This window comes from Athalia rosae, chromosome 1 (assembly GCF_917208135.1).
Source record: "Athalia rosae chromosome 1, iyAthRosa1.1, whole genome shotgun sequence".
In the NCBI taxonomy this organism is placed as follows: Eukaryota; Metazoa; Arthropoda; class Insecta; order Hymenoptera; family Athaliidae; genus Athalia; species Athalia rosae.
Genome location: NC_064026.1, coordinates 16826531 through 16843001, shown reverse-complemented (window position 1 = coordinate 16843001; position 16471 = coordinate 16826531). Strand labels below are relative to the sequence as shown.

The 16471-nt window shown below is 41.0% G+C and overlaps 2 protein-coding genes across 6 annotated transcripts; both read left to right on the top strand.

The window, feature by feature from the left end:
- The first annotated feature begins 280 nt into the window (after positions 1-280).
- Positions 281-9708, top strand: LOC105689043 (mucin-5AC-like). 2 transcript variants are annotated; one of them, XM_012405797.3, is made up of 10 exons: positions 281-799; positions 4917-5053; positions 5166-5535; positions 5622-5808; positions 5892-6217; positions 6477-6789; positions 6871-7412; positions 7498-8140; positions 8488-8865; positions 8980-9708. In XM_012405797.3, the coding sequence occupies exons 1-9, from the start codon at positions 777-779 to the stop codon at positions 8860-8862; spliced, it is 2916 nt and encodes a 971-aa protein (XP_012261220.2). In that variant the 5' UTR covers positions 281-776; the 3' UTR covers positions 8863-8865; positions 8980-9708. The 2 variants fall into 2 exon arrangements, with proteins under 2 accessions (XP_012261220.2, XP_012261219.2); XM_012405796.3 differs by having other exon boundaries at positions 8488-9708.
- Positions 9709-10036: 328 nt separating this feature from the next.
- LOC105689037 (autophagy-related protein 9A) lies at positions 10037-16350 on the top strand. 4 transcript variants are annotated; one of them, XM_012405782.3, is made up of 8 exons: positions 10037-10265; positions 10755-10863; positions 11662-11978; positions 12058-12524; positions 12611-12795; positions 12904-13854; positions 13932-14306; positions 14433-16350. In XM_012405782.3, the coding sequence occupies exons 2-8, from the start codon at positions 10810-10812 to the stop codon at positions 14583-14585; spliced, it is 2502 nt and encodes an 833-aa protein (XP_012261205.1). In that variant the 5' UTR covers positions 10037-10265; positions 10755-10809; the 3' UTR covers positions 14586-16350. The 4 variants fall into 4 exon arrangements, with proteins under 4 accessions (XP_012261205.1, XP_012261210.1, XP_048516225.1 ...); XM_012405787.3 differs by lacking the exon at positions 10755-10863 and adding an exon at positions 11366-11461 and having other exon boundaries at positions 10038-10265; XM_048660268.1 differs by lacking the exon at positions 10755-10863 and adding an exon at positions 11363-11461 and having other exon boundaries at positions 10038-10265.
- The last annotated feature ends 121 nt before the right edge of the window (positions 16351-16471 follow it).

The window sequence follows — 16471 nt, the reverse complement described above, 5'->3', positions numbered from 1 at the left end:
TTTTCCAAAAATCCATTGCGAATCCGGGCTAGCGATCCTCGCGATTATTCGGTCTTTCGGTCGTCGTGGAAAAATGGGATTGGGAGGAACGATGAGCGAGCGCCGAGCTTCCAGCGCGACGGATGGATGCAGCGGGCGTCGGGAAGTTACGAGTCGCCGCTACGAACGGGTTAGAATTGTGACGTCGAATGCTCCGCCGGTTGCAGGTAGGTATAATAAGGTGGGGTGTCGACCGCGGCGGACGTGGTGGGTGGTGTATAAGTAGGGGTCTGACTTCGCGGCCGTTCTCATACCCTCACCGTGGTCCTTCTGCGTCCGGTTAAACGTCGCGATTAAATATTAAATTCCAAAGCACACGAACGTTCGATATCGCACACTCCCCTCTGCAGCTGGAGAATAAAGAATTCCACATTCTTCGACTGGATTATACCACGTCTGCTCGCACGTCATCGGGAGGTCGATAATAAAACAAATCGGCAAGTGCAGGTAGTAGTAAGGAGAGTGACCGGAGGAGATAAGGAAAGGAAAGATAACAATCATTGAAATGCGGACCAGTGATCAGTGACGTTAGATATTAATCTTCGGGATAAACAAGTGAATCCGTACATTCGGTTGGCTGGCAATTGCCACCGAAAAGTTATTTCTGTCTGCCGAAAATTTTATTTATCGTTATCGTCGAACCGTCGAAGTACATATACGATCAGCCGACACTTTCAAGTTTTCCGCCGGGGGAGGAGAAGGATCGTCCCGAAGAAGAATAAACGCATAACATCGTCATGTGGTTGAGAACCGCCCTCCTGTAAGTACCGGTACAACCATAATGTACATTACGTACATGCGGTCGCAACCATTTCCCCAAATAATTAATTGATCGGAAAAATTAATTGTCTCGTTCGATTGGGCAATTCAGATCGCACGTTAAGGCCTACGTACCGCGACTGTCGCCGATGGAGATTATAAAGATTAAAGATCAGGGCTGCTGTACTCCAACACCGTGACCTCATTTCACAATTCGTAATTTTAACGAGCAAATTCATACGTCTACTTGTAAATATAACGTACATATTTTTAATTCTACTGCAATTTAATTCGCGAAGATTTCATCAATTTTCGCAATGGTCCAACCGAAAAGTACAAGTATATAGATATATACCTATGAGTGTACATCACGGACGATTTTGAGATCGTTTCTGCAGACAACAGAAATTTCGGTCGAGATTAAAATGAACAGATATTAATCCCGGATGTGAGTTGTATCTTGTGAACAAACCACATAACCACATAACGTAAATGAAACCGAGTACATCGCTTGCTCGTACATACAAATATATCATTATAGCGTAGTCGTTGAATTCAATGATCCATCTTTTTTTTTCGATGTATAAAGTTCCCCAGATCTATTGTGCAACACCCGCTGAAACTTACGGAAAGCGAATCATTGCGCTGCTCGATAAAACCTCAGTGAAAAGTTCGTCGCTTACTCCAGCGTTGGAGTCTCCGCTGCAGTGTACGTTATACGTGCGGTGATTTCAATTCTCCCGTGCGCGCTACACATTCCATACAAAATATTATGTATCCGCAGGAGACTTACAAAAATATCGGTTAATTGTTATTATTTTATTTGCAGTTATTCGGTAAAAACAGAATGGTACCCCGAGGCTCGAAAACTTTTGTGTTTTTGTTCGAATAAATTCCATCATACGTCTAACGATAGTTTATAGAAATTTCGCAACTGTGTTAAAAGCTGTAGCAACGCACGTCACTTGCATCGCAATCTCTGAGGCACTCTCGCTTTTTTCTCTAAATCAACTAGCCGCACGTATATTTCACCGTGGAATTTACTTTTACTATTATATCCCTGGGATCCATATTTTTAGTTTTAGGTAGAATGCAGATTATTCTAATTTCGCTATTATTTTACAGCGCTCGTTTTTTTTTTCACACGGCAGTGAAATTACAATGATGTATATAGTTTGTAATCGCGAACTGATTCCCCCGGGTACGAATGATCCTCGTTTTACATTATACATGCATGCAGGTCGTCGGGCGCAATGTGTGCCCATACATGTGTACTTTATAAGGTGAATTGTGTACAGTTTGTTGAATCTTTCGCTTCTTTCGTACTGGTACACGGAGATTCCAATTCAAGTAACTCTATGGCGCGATTCGGTGTGCATATATCTGTTAACTGTATTGTATACGTGTACCTGAATTTCTTCACATAATCGTGTGCCCGTTTCCAAACGTATACACATATTTATATATGTATACATGTAGGTAATGAACAAGCGCGTACATAGGTTACATATGCGTGGTACACCGCGTATACGTATATACACTTATACATACACACATCGCGCACGCATACAAATTTGGATATTACACACCTAGCTAAGATCGTAATATATTTATAACTCGTTCGTGCGCGCGTGATGTTTATGTTTGTCTCTAGGAACGGCGCGGGATCAGCGGCTTTTACTTTCTACAGAAATGAATATTAGGAATGGCGTGTATAGTTGTGGTGCAACACGACGGTATTTAGGCAATATATTATGTATTATGTACACGAGCATAAATTTGATAATTACATACGTAAGCTTGTAACATATGTGTACGAATAATCTTCACAACGTGTTAGTCACCAGATTCACGTTCCCATACACGCATCCAATTATGTTTATCGCCACGCTATTAGGTATACATATAGGTATGTGGTACCTTCCCTCGGTCGTTAAAATTAGAAAAAAAGAAAAGAAGATAACATATTGTATATAATTTGGGACAGCTGAATGCAGCCCCGCGGCCAGCATCCGTATAACGTGACCTTCAAGGTAAGCGGGTAGAATGTATAACCGGATAATTTTCCAGTTTCTAAAACCAGGTTCACCTAATAGAGTGAAATTATGATGAATCGCCGCGAAGGTATTTATATTCGCAATCGTTCGCGATCCAGCTGCATTTTAAGCGAAGACGATTTATCTCGATTTAAAGCAAAAGCTGCGCTGCTGCGGATCTACTTTCATCGCCTTAGACAACGAAACTGGGACTTCATTCCAGGTATATGGGTGCAAAGAATTTTCACACTTTATTCATTTACTCCGCGCTCGTTCGCCGCTCGCCTTGGTCGCGTGTCTCGAGGTCCCCCCGTTTCTTCTCTCTACATGATTCTACCGCACAAATATACCACACGTATGTATATAGATACTCCTCTCTCCACGTATGCAAAACTCTTTCCATTCACCGCTATACATGAGCTGTGGGTTATACGTATGCGTACGTGTGTATCGATCACTTCCGCGTAGAATGCCTCGATGACGTCGATGAACAAAAGGAGAGAAAGAAATGTATCGATCGATAATCTGAGGAATTTTAGTACGCGGCGATCGTTTTTGTGGATTTCATTCGTCCGTCGCCATCTCGATTCTCTTTCTTCTTCTTTCTTTTTTCACTCTTCATTCTTTTTACTTCTATTTTTAACATTTTTTTCTCGCGCCCTCGGGGATCCCGGAGGCACAATTACAACCGACGACGGGGGGCCGCGTTTACGAGTCGGACGTGCGGCTGAGGTATTTCAGCTTTCGCAAGAGTCACGTGTGCGTCGATTTTGACATTCGAGTGTTCCTTCGAGACGATTGAAAGTATCGCCTACGGGAATGAATGCGCCATCCCTCCGAGCTAACTTCGTCCGATCATCCGAGGAAAGGGTACAATATAACGTGGTATCGCCGCGCGCGCGCGCGCGCGTTTCGTTTGTGTTATAAATTTTACACGTTAGATGTATGTATGTGCAGGAGCCGGTACACAGGTACAGACTCGCGCACCCATTCGCACGAAGAGATGCGGACCGCGGTACGTACGGACAGCGTAAAAGTTGAAAAATAAAGAGAGAGAGAGAGAGAGAGAGAGAGAGAGAGAAAAAAAGTCAAACGAATAAATAAGTAAATAATCTTTGAGCGATAGCTGCAGTTATAACGAAACACGCGTCTGTGGGTACGGCTGAAGGCGGTCTTGCGGCGACGACGCCGTTGCAGCGCCTTCCGAAGAGCCTTGCGTAATATGGACCGATAGATAGACGTCTGCAGCGGCAACTTATACCTCCAGCCCCGTACGTTATGTTTGCGCTTGTTGCTCGTTCTTTAAACTATACGGCGTGTATACATACAGCGGATACTTTTAACTTGTATAGAAAACTACTTTCTCCGTATGATTTCTCGTTGAATTCCACGCGTATATATTAATATAACCAACCATCCGACTGTACGGATACATATCATAGCGAGATTTCGAACATGCGGCTGTTCGAGAAAATTTGCTCTAGCTGTCGGAATCATTATATCTCACGTGTGTGAGACCTTCGAAATGTAAAAAAACTCACGACCAAGGACACCGATTCTGTCCCCACGCGGCCCTTATTGTACGGAATATCGTCGCTATATTTTTAAAGCGATAAGAATATAATCGAATGAGCACGCGGGTGAGTAGATTTATACGGTGGCGATTAATTATTGATGCAGGTGAATATTGCGGTGAGTGTAAAACGAGAGTAAGGTCGGTAGCCCGGGGCGGCACCTTCTCGGTATAAGGATCACTTCGTCGGTAGTCAATCATTGCGAGATATAATCTTCGCGAAGAATCTCGCGATTCACAAGCCGGTACAAACTCGTTAGTAATTATGCCGCGGTCTGCGGCACGGTAGCTGGAAATGACGATTTGTCGTCGAGCTTATTTTCCTGCGGCGAATATAACGTCTCCACTTTTTACACTCCTTGATCTCGATCCGATTCATGCCCGATCAAGGTATCAAGGTCGGAAGACTCCCGATACTGGGGTGAAATTATTCTTCGAGTGCCGCGATAATTTTCACCTTCCGCAATCGGATTATGTATAAATATTTTGAAATATTCATTTGCTTCCAGGGTATGCGGTCTGGTAGCTGCCGTTTTGGGGAACGACGATATCCTCGTCGAGCCAAAACCTGGACAAGAATATGTCCAGTTCGATTCATCCCTCGGTGAATTGGCGCGGGTGCAGAGCCGGGCGATTCCGGTTGAAGGTGAGTGTTTTTTTTTTTTTTTATTATTATTGTGAAAATTCAGCCGCCAAGGAATAAAAACAGCCGTATACATATAGTTGAACACATTGTGTATTTTAAAAACCACGTGCAGCCTTCGTCACATCGCACAAGATACCCGAAGGTATATCACCGCCGTCTGAGGAGGACGAGGAAAAGGATGTGGAAATTGCGATGGAGGCTCAACTGGCCGAGGAGGTGCTTCAGCGCGCTAAGGAGAGCCTGCTGAAGAAATCTGGAAAGAAAAGTTCAGAGCAAATAAAAGAGTCCGCTCAACAATTCCCTGAAATCGAACAACAGGATTCCGGTGTGAAGAAAAATGGTTCGAAAAGACAAGCTCGCGTTCAACTTGAGACCTTCAGTGATTCTGGAGTTCTTTCGGAAGACGGGATTAAAAAGATAGAGCTCGCAAGGGCGAAGTTCGAGAGCCAAACCGACGCCGTTATTCCCGGAGTACAAATTAGGTAATTTCGTTAATCAGGAATTACCTATTTCATTCTGTTTCGGATGATACCTCGATTTTTCACGCTCTTTTCTCTTCATTCTTCAGCCCAGAGAATCCTACGACGATGACCCCAGTCCTAACGACACCTCGCGAAGTTAGGGCGTTCGATTTTGTGCCGGTTAATATAATCCAAGAAGATAGCAAGGACGCGTACACCCCGTGGAGCGATCGTCACTTCGGCGACCTCAGTGACGTCAGTCTGGTACCGGCAGGATCAAATTCCCGCATCCAGGTATAATTGTTGAAGGGATGGAATTGGAGAAGAAGAACGTACAATTATTCAATTTCGTTACTCCGAAATAAACTTGTTCGCAGGTCAAGAAAGGACCGAATGGTAAGGACTACGAGTACGAATACGTCTATTATTACTACGACGAAGAGGATGAGGGCAAAGCTGGCTCGCAAACGAACGCCAACTCGAACGATGCGAGTCCTGTTAAAACGACGCCTTTGCCGGCGCCGAAACGCGGTTCTTCCAGTGGCAGGAACAAGTACGCCTCGATCGAAAGGACAACGACCGTGGAACCGGTAAGCAACGAGATCATCCCTAGCAGATCATCGAGTAACAGAGGAAGACAAGCTCCCGAAACTGAAGATGCGACGGAAGAAAGACTGCCCACCAACACCAGATTCCCACCCAGGTACATCAATGAAGCCGTAAAAGAAACATAATTACGCCATAAAAAATTTTACAACACACATAATGAACGCTCTATGGTATATAAATGACCGTTTAGCTGGTTATATACCGCAGGTTTCGCGATGGTTTCATAGGTTCTGATAAAGTCGAAACTTCGTGACTTGTACATATATAACTGATGGCAAAAATTGAAAAAAGAAAAAAAAAATACCTCGACGAAATTGCAATTTCCTTTGAAAGAGTTACCGTTCTTCTTTTAGGTCCAGATCGAACCACAACACGGGAACGACTGAATCGAGCAGAGGCCGAGGAAATCGGCCGAGACCGAGCCTTGATCTCGTAGATTCCAGCAGCTTTAGAACTCACCAAGAAGGTCCAGAATTTCCTCAAAATCTACCTAAGGGGCCTCTGAGATTTCTCGGAGTTACACCGAACGAGGAATCGATTGAAGAGAAACCTGTGAGTCGAGGACGTACGAGAGCATCCAAACCCGCGGAACCCGCTCCGGTGGAAGAACCATCGGAAGAGACTTTTGTATCGCACAGACGACGACCAGTTGCAGCTAAACCCGAGGTGAAGTTTAGGGCCCGCCGACTTCAGAAGTTAGATAAAAAAAGAAAATACAATTGGGGAATGATGAAATTTTTGTTTCAGGTTGAAATTGAGCTGAACAGAGGACAACCGACGCATTCTTCCGTCGAAGAAGATGACGAGGACATCGAGCCGACCGTCGCGACGCCAAAAACTGACTCCTCAACAATAGCTGCAGAAAGTGAAGAGGACCCCGCGAGTGTGGAATACAACGTCTCGAAAGAGCAGGATCAGTCCACGGAAACATCGACGATGGAAATTCCGACGACGGAAAATCCAAACGCAGCTATGGACAAGGTCGCCCTCGATCTCTACGCCTTCCTCCTTCAGGGTCAGAGCAATCTAGTCGATGCCTCCACCGTAGATACTGACACCGAAGACGAAACAACCCCTGCCGAAGAAGATGCCACCACCGACGCACCGACCACCACCGAAATCCCAACCACAACTACCGAACCCACTACAACTACGACCACAACCGAACCGACCACCACTACCACAACCACGGAAGCAACAACTACGACTACTACTACCACTCAAGTTCCAGTTGGCAGAGGTAAATTCAGGAGACCTGGAGCAGTTGGAGGAATCGGTACGAGAAACAGGTCAGTTGATTTCAGGCATTTAAGTTCTAGTATGAGGATTTAATGTCGTGAGAGTGAACTGAACATTTGCCTTTAAATGAATTAGATTCAGGTCGAGCGGTTCGACCAGTACGACATCAGAAGCTCCTGCACCTGCGGAAGAAAAAACGCCTCGACCGCGCAGTCGATTTGGAGCGAATGCAGGTGGATTCAAACGACCACGTCCCGGACAACGTCAGTCCTCCGAGCAGGCGGCTGGAGAGGAAGAAATTCAGAAGGAAACGAGAAACTCGGTAAACGCCGAGAGACCGAGTCTTCCGTCTCGTAACAGATTCCGTGGCGCTGTTTCAAGACCGTCAGCAGTTTCACCCGCTCCCGTAAACTCGGAAGAGTCTTCGAGTACAATAACGGAAGCCACTTCTTCGTCGGTTATCCGCCCGTCTCTGAATAGGCTCAATCTTAACCGCAGAAGAGGAAGACCGACGACCGCATCGCCAACGACCAGCGAGGAATCTCAAGCTTCGGGAGAAAGTGCACAAGCCGACAGTTCCGACACAGTTAGCACAACGGCCAAACCAGCGCCGAAAGCAAGACTTCCTGGGACGGGACCCAGACCGCTCAGACCCGGACCCAGAATTAATCCAAGACTGAGACCTGGACTCACTACGTCAACTACCGCGGCGCCTGAAATCCCGGAACCTTCCGTCGAAGAACCTGCTGGCGCTGAAACTGAAGAAGAATCCCACGAGGTGAGCATTCATTTTTATTTTTCAATTGTATTTTCTTCGTTACGATGGCGGTACAGTCGAAAGTCAAGTTTCGAAGAAAAAATAAAAACAATTGAGGATCGAACACCGTTCCGACAGATTCTCGTGATATTATTACTTATTACGATAAAAAAATATTGTAGAATAACTCTGAGATGAACATCGCTGCGATCGTAAAGCATACTTTCACTGTTTAACCTTTTGGAAATGTCACTGCACTTCGCAGCCGTGTAATCAGCGTCTTTAGATCTTCATTTTATACCCTGAGGCGATTATAAAATCGATACTTAACTTCCATTTCTTTTGTTCTATGTCTCGTTCTCTTTCAGACCTCAGCAGAAACGAACCCGCCAGCGCCAACGACTCCTGAAAGTCCTTTGACGAGGTTGAGGAACAGACATCGGCTACAGGTCCACGCAAAAGCTCCTCGCACCACGCCTCCTGCACCTGTAAGGAGATCGCCACTTTTACCGAAAAGGAAGACCACCGAAGCACCATTACCAGAAATAAGCAATGAGCAGTCTTCGGCGGAGGATTCGGACGCTGAAGGAGCGCCAGCAGAAAATCCGATTCCAGCAGAATCGAATGCGGCCGAAGCTGTTCAAACTCAAGAAGAACCAAGCAATAAGGGACTCGGTGGGCTTCTGGCGCCAAGACGTAGGATAGCCCCAAGACGTCCCGGGCAACTTATATCGAGGGAATAAACGGTATTATTAATTCAACTGTGTTACACAACGTGATTTATTGTGGCGCGGTTATTTAATTTATCGTAATTAAGGATATCCGTTTTAGGTTTTAACTACCAAAATATTAATTTTCAGAGCTTATCCGCCTTTTACTATACGCCTGCGACGAGATTATAATCGACCCTAAAATCTCGTAAGAATGTGTGATTTCTTGTTGTGTGGTTGTTTCGTTTTACTCCGAAATTATTTAACTTCATGGATTTCTTTTCTCTATGCCATGCATTCTGTCAATTCTATAATCAAATGTGACACTTTCTACCCTCCTTCCTCCATGGCATCGTCAAGAATGATGATTCGACATCAACTTTTGAAAATAGTCAAGTTAATGAGCAGAATATGGTTTCTACAACAAATACGAACTAGATGAGAAATAAATAATTAACAACCGATATCGCTGAAATGATATCGGGGGACTTTCAATCGTGTGATGATTATTATAATATTATATCGTAATATATTTAATTCGACTTATGTAATTGATATTATACGTGTGCACTCCTATTTAATTATTAACTCTAAATGCAATTATGATATTATCATTATTATTTTATTATTATTATTATTATTAGTATTATTATTGTATGCGATGTTTACTGATAAATTAGTTTTAATATTACCTACGATACGATCATTGATTTGTATGTGTAGTATTTTTTTAACGCCTATAATAAGACATGAAGTTTTGCCCGATGCAATAACGTTGTGCCTTAAAAACTATTGCATTATTTTCATTATTGTAATATCTCCAAAACGTTGTAAATATATCAATTTTGATTGAAAATACATGATAGAACAGTGAACATATCGAAAGATAAATTACTATACAGCCATCTTAATCCATATTTTCAAATTTTTGGAAATTCAGTACGATATATTTTTCTTTCAAAAAACGTATCATCGCACATTTTTGAGTGAAAATATTCTATTATTGCAGAATTTCACGCTTTTTAATTTAATGAGATAAATATGTACTATAATAAACTTATAATCAAGGACTTGTATAATAAGCATGTTGACTAAACGATCTCAGTTTTACCGGTTGAGATGAGGCTATTTGCAGCGCATTTCAACGACGCAGATATTTGTTTGATTCGCACGTGCGACACTTGAGGCGCGGTTGTCTTTGTGCGACAAAGAGAAAAATCCAAAGTAAAAGAAGAAAAAAACAAGGGTGATGAAAAAATTGGCCAAAATGGTGTGGCGAACGGAGGCTGAACGGTTTTAATAATTAAACATCTAAATTAACAGTATATTATTTCAAGTATCGTTGTCCAATATGTAAGTTGGTGTCTTAAAGCTTATGATTTAATGAAATATAAATTGAAACAGCGACGATAGTCGACCGAAACTTTAGAATAAAGGTAAGTTGAATTGCTTTGTTTATGAAGATCAGCTGTGTCACTAAACATTTCTGTGTCATTTTGAATACCCCAACCTATACATATTCTATTCTCGTCAGATAAAGGTCACTTTTAAATTGCGCCTTGATTATCATCACGATAATCATTAAAGATTAAATATGGGACCCTCAATTTCACGCGGCAAAGTCACTACGCAATAATTTCATCAAATTTCAAGGTTTGCCTTGCCTCATGAGGGAATTACTCAATCGGACAAATAATCTTTGTTGTGACATTTAAGAAATTTTCAAAATTATCACTAATGGTGTCAGAATAAAAACCAAAACGTTGTTGACAATGCTCATTACTTGTCTTCGATACTAGTAATTTACAGTCAAACTTGTAAATGTTCGATGTAATCGATGCGGAATCAATAAGGGAAATGTGATTCTCATTGCCAAAAAGGCAATCAATGAATCAAGATTATACAGATTAATACCTATATTCTAGATGCTTGGAGCACAACTATTGGCTAGTAGTTAAATAAGCTTAATAACATGAGAGAATGAAACGAGATACTGTTATTACCTGCCTGGAGCCAAGTCGCAGAGCCCAAACGGTAACGCCACAAACACTGTGGAGTAGAATATAAAATCAGTACTCATTGCATCCTGCACAATCACCTGTTTTCCTTCTTCCTTCATGCATGTGATATTCCGCAAATGTTTTCTGCTTAGCGGATTATTTATAGTGCCTGGTAGAGATCTACGTAACATGGAAATTTCACTCCCTCAATGTGGATAGAGAATACTCAAAATATCATAGATATCACAATCACAGACGTTAAATTGCCATGCTCCCAATAGCTAGGTTGTTATTCTTTTGCCAATGCAGTTATCAAGTTTATTGGAGATTATGTAACTGGACAAAGAGACTCATTTATGGAAATATGTGTGCGAGAAATTCTAGAGAATATCGTTCGACATGAAAGTTATTTGTTCATTTTATTTTGTTGCAAAAAAACAAGGCCTTTACTTTGAACATACTTATCATATGTCTTTGTTGTATTGTGGCTATCAGTTAATGTTAGTCTTATACATTGTTGGCTTGTTTTTCAGTAGCAATCTAAACGTTTCAACTTCTGTTCGTAAAGCTCCTACAATAATGTCACCCCAAATAAAACATAGCCTCGATTGAACTCGACGAATAAACTCACGGTGAGTGCTCAGTTCGTATCAGAAAAAGCCAACATAAGCATTCAGATCTATTCGAATTGTTGTTCGAATTGTCTCGTATCGTATATCTAGTCTATTGCTTGTTACTGGGCTAGTTTTGTTCCACTGTTCTTCTGTTTTGCCTGTCTTCAAAGAGATACTAAAATTCGATTCATATCTTAAATCCCGACGACAACTTTCAGATGACAACTGTTTTGGATGGTAGCTACCAACAACTCGGAACTTACTCTGAGGGTGAAGATGAAAGACGAGATGAGAATGGGGAAGAAACACCACAGGAATCGGGAGTTATGATCCATGTTGTCCCTGAGGGCGGCAGAGCTAAATGGAACCACATAGAAGACTTGGACTCATTCTTCACGCGAATGTATCACTACCATCAGAAACATGGATTCGTTTGTATGATGCTACAGCAGACTTTAGAACTTGGGCAATTTATCTTCGTAGTTACTTTTTCAACATTTCTTTTTCACTGCGTCGATTACTCAATTTTGTTTAGGTGAGATAAACATTTTATGTTTTATCACCTAGAGTGGTGAGAGAAAATTCCGTACTCAAGCTAATATTATTTTTGGCAGGGACACTATTACGAACAACACCTCGCACAAAACGTCTATAAACGACGCAATACATTCTCCAAGTGAATGTGCAGCATCCATGGGCCTCATTACCTGGGTTTGCATTCTAGTCGCAACAATATTCTGGATTTTACGTGCTTTCGAAATATTATACCACCTCATACATTTCTGGGATATAAAACAATTTTTCAATACGGCACTAAAAATTGAAGACTGTGAATTGGATAATCTAACATGGCACGAGGTCCAAAGACGTGTTCGAGATGTTCAAATTGACCAACAAATGTGCATACATAAGCGAGAGCTCTCAGAGCTCGATATATACCATAGAATATTAAGATTTAAAAACTACATGGTAGCTATGATCAACAAGTCACTTTTACCAGTAAAACTCAGCGTTCCAATAATAGGAGAAGTTATCTTCATGACAAGAGGTTTAAAATATAACATGGAGCTGCTATTATTCTGTAAGTATATTCGGCGCTGCGATACTTCGAGTTGAAAGCTACAATGCTTTTGGAAAAAGATATTCAGGAACTATCCTCATTTACAGGGGGACCATGGTCGCCTTTCGAAAATAACTGGCATCTGAAAGAAGATTATAAAAAATTGAACAAACGACAGGAACTAGCTAGAAAGCTATCCAAACACATACTGTGGGTCAGCGTCGTGAACCTAATCCTATGTCCTTTGGTCTTTCTCTGGCAAATTCTACATTCTTTTTTTAATTATGGAGAAGTGAGTATGTTTTATATGCGTGCATATTTTTTTTTTTTTGTCAACTCTTAGGAGCTAAACAAACATGTGAAAACGACAATTGAATAATAAAAATGACTATAACTACAGCTAATCAAGAGAGAACCAGGCACTCTTGGTTCCCGAACTTGGTCTCTCTATGGTCGCTTGTATCTTCGTCATTTCAACGAGTTGGATCACGAATTAAACGCAAGATTAAACCGTGCCTACCGCCCAGCGTCAAAATACATGAGTATATTCACCTCACCTGTGATGACGATTATAGCGAAAAACGTGGCCTTTGTTGCTGGCAGCATCCTGGCCGTATTGTTGATACTTGGAATTTACGACGAGGACGTTCTGACCGTTGAGCATGTGCTGACGATGATAACAATACTCGGTGCAATAGTTGCCTGTGCGAGAGCATTTATACCCGATGAAAATCTTGTTTGGTGTCCAGAACAGCTTCTTACCGCTGTATTAGCTCACACACATTACAGACCCGATAGTTGGAGAGGGCACGCGCACACGCAATCAACTAGAGCTCAGGTAGCTCAGTTGTTTCAATACAGAGCTGTGCACTTGGTAGAGGAATTGCTGTCCCCTTTACTGACACCGTTCATTCTGTGCTTCCACATGAGGCCACGGGCTCTGGACATTGTTGATTTTTATAGAAATTTTACAATCGAAGTAACCGGTGTAGGGGATATCTGCAGCTTTGCACAGATGGACGTGAGAAAACATGGTAATCCAATGTGGCAAACTGCCGCTCAGACTCCCGCTGTCGAAGAGAGAAATATCGGATTTGATAACAAGTATGGAGACGGACATGAAAAAATACATGTGCCAATGTCAAATCAGTACACTCAAGCAGAGGATGGCAAGACAGAATTATCTCTCATACATTTCACTCTGACAAATCCAGAGTGGAGACCACCTAGTCATGCGGAAACATTCGTTACCGCACTCAAGGAACGGGCGAAAAAGGACGCTAACGATATTCCCAATGACATGAATCCACTTTACAGCAGCCTCAACAGCCTTTCTAGTTTAGGAGCAGGGGTGAGTTTGATTCACATTTCATAGAGTTTTCAAGATCCCGTGATCCTAAGGTATATCAAACGCTGTCGTCATTTCAGTACAACGATTTGGTTACAAGCATCATACATAGCACTATCCTGAACCAATCGCAAAGCGCGTCCAGTGCACACACTGGCTTCTCGCACCATCCGGGAAGGTCAAGTACATTTGGTGGCACGGAGGAATCCGTGAATGCTAGGTCAGATGTGATATCACCCGCTATACGTTACGGGCTCAACAGGGCCGAAGGGCCACTAAACGTCGACAGAGGGCTACTCCGCAGCGTACACGAAGGGTTGTCCAACCAGTCGTTGGGTGCGTCCGTATTCGGCTCCGAACATGAGTTGCTTCCTGATGTAACGATTCCGGTAGAACTAACCGCTGCCGATATGTCCCTATCTACTTTGTACCTGCACGAACTACATCATAGACAAGTAAGTAATTCAGTTTAATGTAATCCATTGTCTGTTTGCAATGAGGTTCTAGTGAATGAAAATATAAACGCTGTTTGGGTCCTTTACCTTTAACTTTGTCCCTTTGTTTCGCCTTGTTATTGTTAGATAAGAAGGCGAGGTTATCAAGAAATGGCGACTAGAAGTATATGGCAACGAAGTCCTGTTCAAGAACTAGCAACCCTTCCGCAAGTTAGGCAAGAAAGAGCTCCCTTGCTGCGCCACGGAGATTCCTCGGTGAGAAGTACACGGGATTCTTAGCAGAAGATGAAAACTTCCATCGTCTAGCTCGTAAAGCTGCGTTACGCAATGATCATCATTTTTGATTAATTTTTGAATCGAAACAACGTGATAAATGATGAACAACAAATTGCCATCCATTGATTGATAAACACGGCGATTTATATTTGAAATGTGCTTATTTTATGATTTGATTTACGTATGACGTGGACGAAAAAAAATTTTAAGGCTTAAAACAAGTTCACACGTACCTCTGCAAATGATTTCTTTTCTGTACATATATTCTTTAAGAAAACAAAAGAAATTACAGCAGTTAAACTTAAAAAGGCAATCGTATTGTATAGAAATGTGTGATCATTATTATTATTACTATCGTCATAATTGTATCAATATTAATATTATTATTTGCACAAAAGGTTTCGATCTACTTGAGTCGTAAACTGAAAAATTGACGAGAAGAGACGATAACAAAACGCAACCCCTAATAATAATTTACTGACGTTATCAAGAGAATTACACGCCTAGATTTTCGTTCTCATAACGGCAGTACTTGATGAATATCCAGTGACGAACCTTTCGTACAAGATAGCATAATTCTATCAGGTACTATACTTTGTTAGTTTTTGATGCCACGATTCTCTAGTCATAGTAAGTTAACAATTCTACGTTAATAAATCTACCTAATTATTCAATAATTTGCAATTTTGATAAAAAACGAAAAGTTAACAATTATCCATGCCTCTCGAGCAATGACGAAATGTTGTATTTGTATAAAGCAAAAATTGTGAGAATGTAGTCGGAGCATGTTGAGTTTCCCGAAGCTTGTTGGAAAAAATACAGGCTCTTGTAGTTGAAAAGTAAAATCTACTTAAAGAAATTCATAATCTTCGACAATTCTAGTTTGTATTACTTTTTTTCGCACTTCTCACGCGTAGGTAATTATATAACAGTGTTGAAATATGAATTAGAATTATGGATTATCCTCAGTCTCTACAAGGTCTGAAGATAATGCTCGATTTATAAATATATATTTTATTGCTTAAACGTATCGCTGCCCGGAAACTAAATGTGTATAGTTATTGGTCCGTGACAAAGGCAGACATTGATTTCACCCTATTACGATACTGTATCAATACAATACATTTAAGTATGTACATATAAAAGACTTCCATGTGTTTTTTTTTTCTAACAACGAAATTTGTTGTGAAAATAGCAATATTTATCGATTTTTATTATCATTACGTTAATTTTTTTCTATACCACATATTGTAAGAGTAATTTTCTCTTCACTCTGGCACATGAGCGTTTACTATTCATCGTTCTCGTTTTAGGTATTATCATGTCAATCTGAACTATAAGATGTAATTAAATGTTACTGGAGAATAACTCGCATCAGTGATCACGGATCTTTCAATAGTATACATAGACACACACCATTACTTTTACATAATGTAATCGGAACATCGTAAAAGAATTTCATTGAATTAATAGGTATAATAATAATAATGATAATAATAAAGATGATAATATTAATTACAATAATCATAATGATAATAATAATAATAATAATAATAATAATGTACGATGCTTTTTATGCCAGCGACAAATCCTGTGTGTATCGATACATCATATATCATCTTTTTAACAAATGTAGAAAAAAGAGTAATAATAACTTGAAAGAAAATAATAATATAATATACAAATAAGGATTATACATTACATGTGTAATTTAAGATTGTATTATACATACACATATATATATAAAGATAAATACGTTTCGTAATAATTCGCCGGACAATTTAGTGCTTTTTACACGATTTTCTACCGCATATCCGACCCTTGAATCCGTGTTAATTCCAACATGTTCCCAATTAGCGATAAGAGTGGTTCAAAAAGTTTAAAATAAT

Excerpts from the sequence above, each read along its gene's own strand:
- LOC105689043 (XM_012405797.3), top strand. The coding sequence starts at position 777 with ATGTGGTTGAGAACCGCCCTCCT. Across the intron at positions 6,218-6,476 it reads AACACCAGATTCCCACCCAG|GTCCAGATCGAACCACAACA; the intron begins GTACATCAATGA and ends TTCTTCTTTTAG. Across the intron at positions 6,790-6,870 it reads CAGTTGCAGCTAAACCCGAG|GTTGAAATTGAGCTGAACAG; the intron begins GTGAAGTTTAGG and ends TTTTTGTTTCAG.
- LOC105689037 (XM_012405782.3), top strand. The coding sequence starts at position 10,810 with ATGAAACGAGATACTGTTATTACCTGCCTGGAGCCAAGTCGCAGAGCC. Across the intron at positions 12,796-12,903 it reads CTTTTTTTAATTATGGAGAA|CTAATCAAGAGAGAACCAGG; the intron begins GTGAGTATGTTT and ends CTATAACTACAG. Across the intron at positions 14,307-14,432 it reads ACGAACTACATCATAGACAA|ATAAGAAGGCGAGGTTATCA; the intron begins GTAAGTAATTCA and ends TGTTATTGTTAG.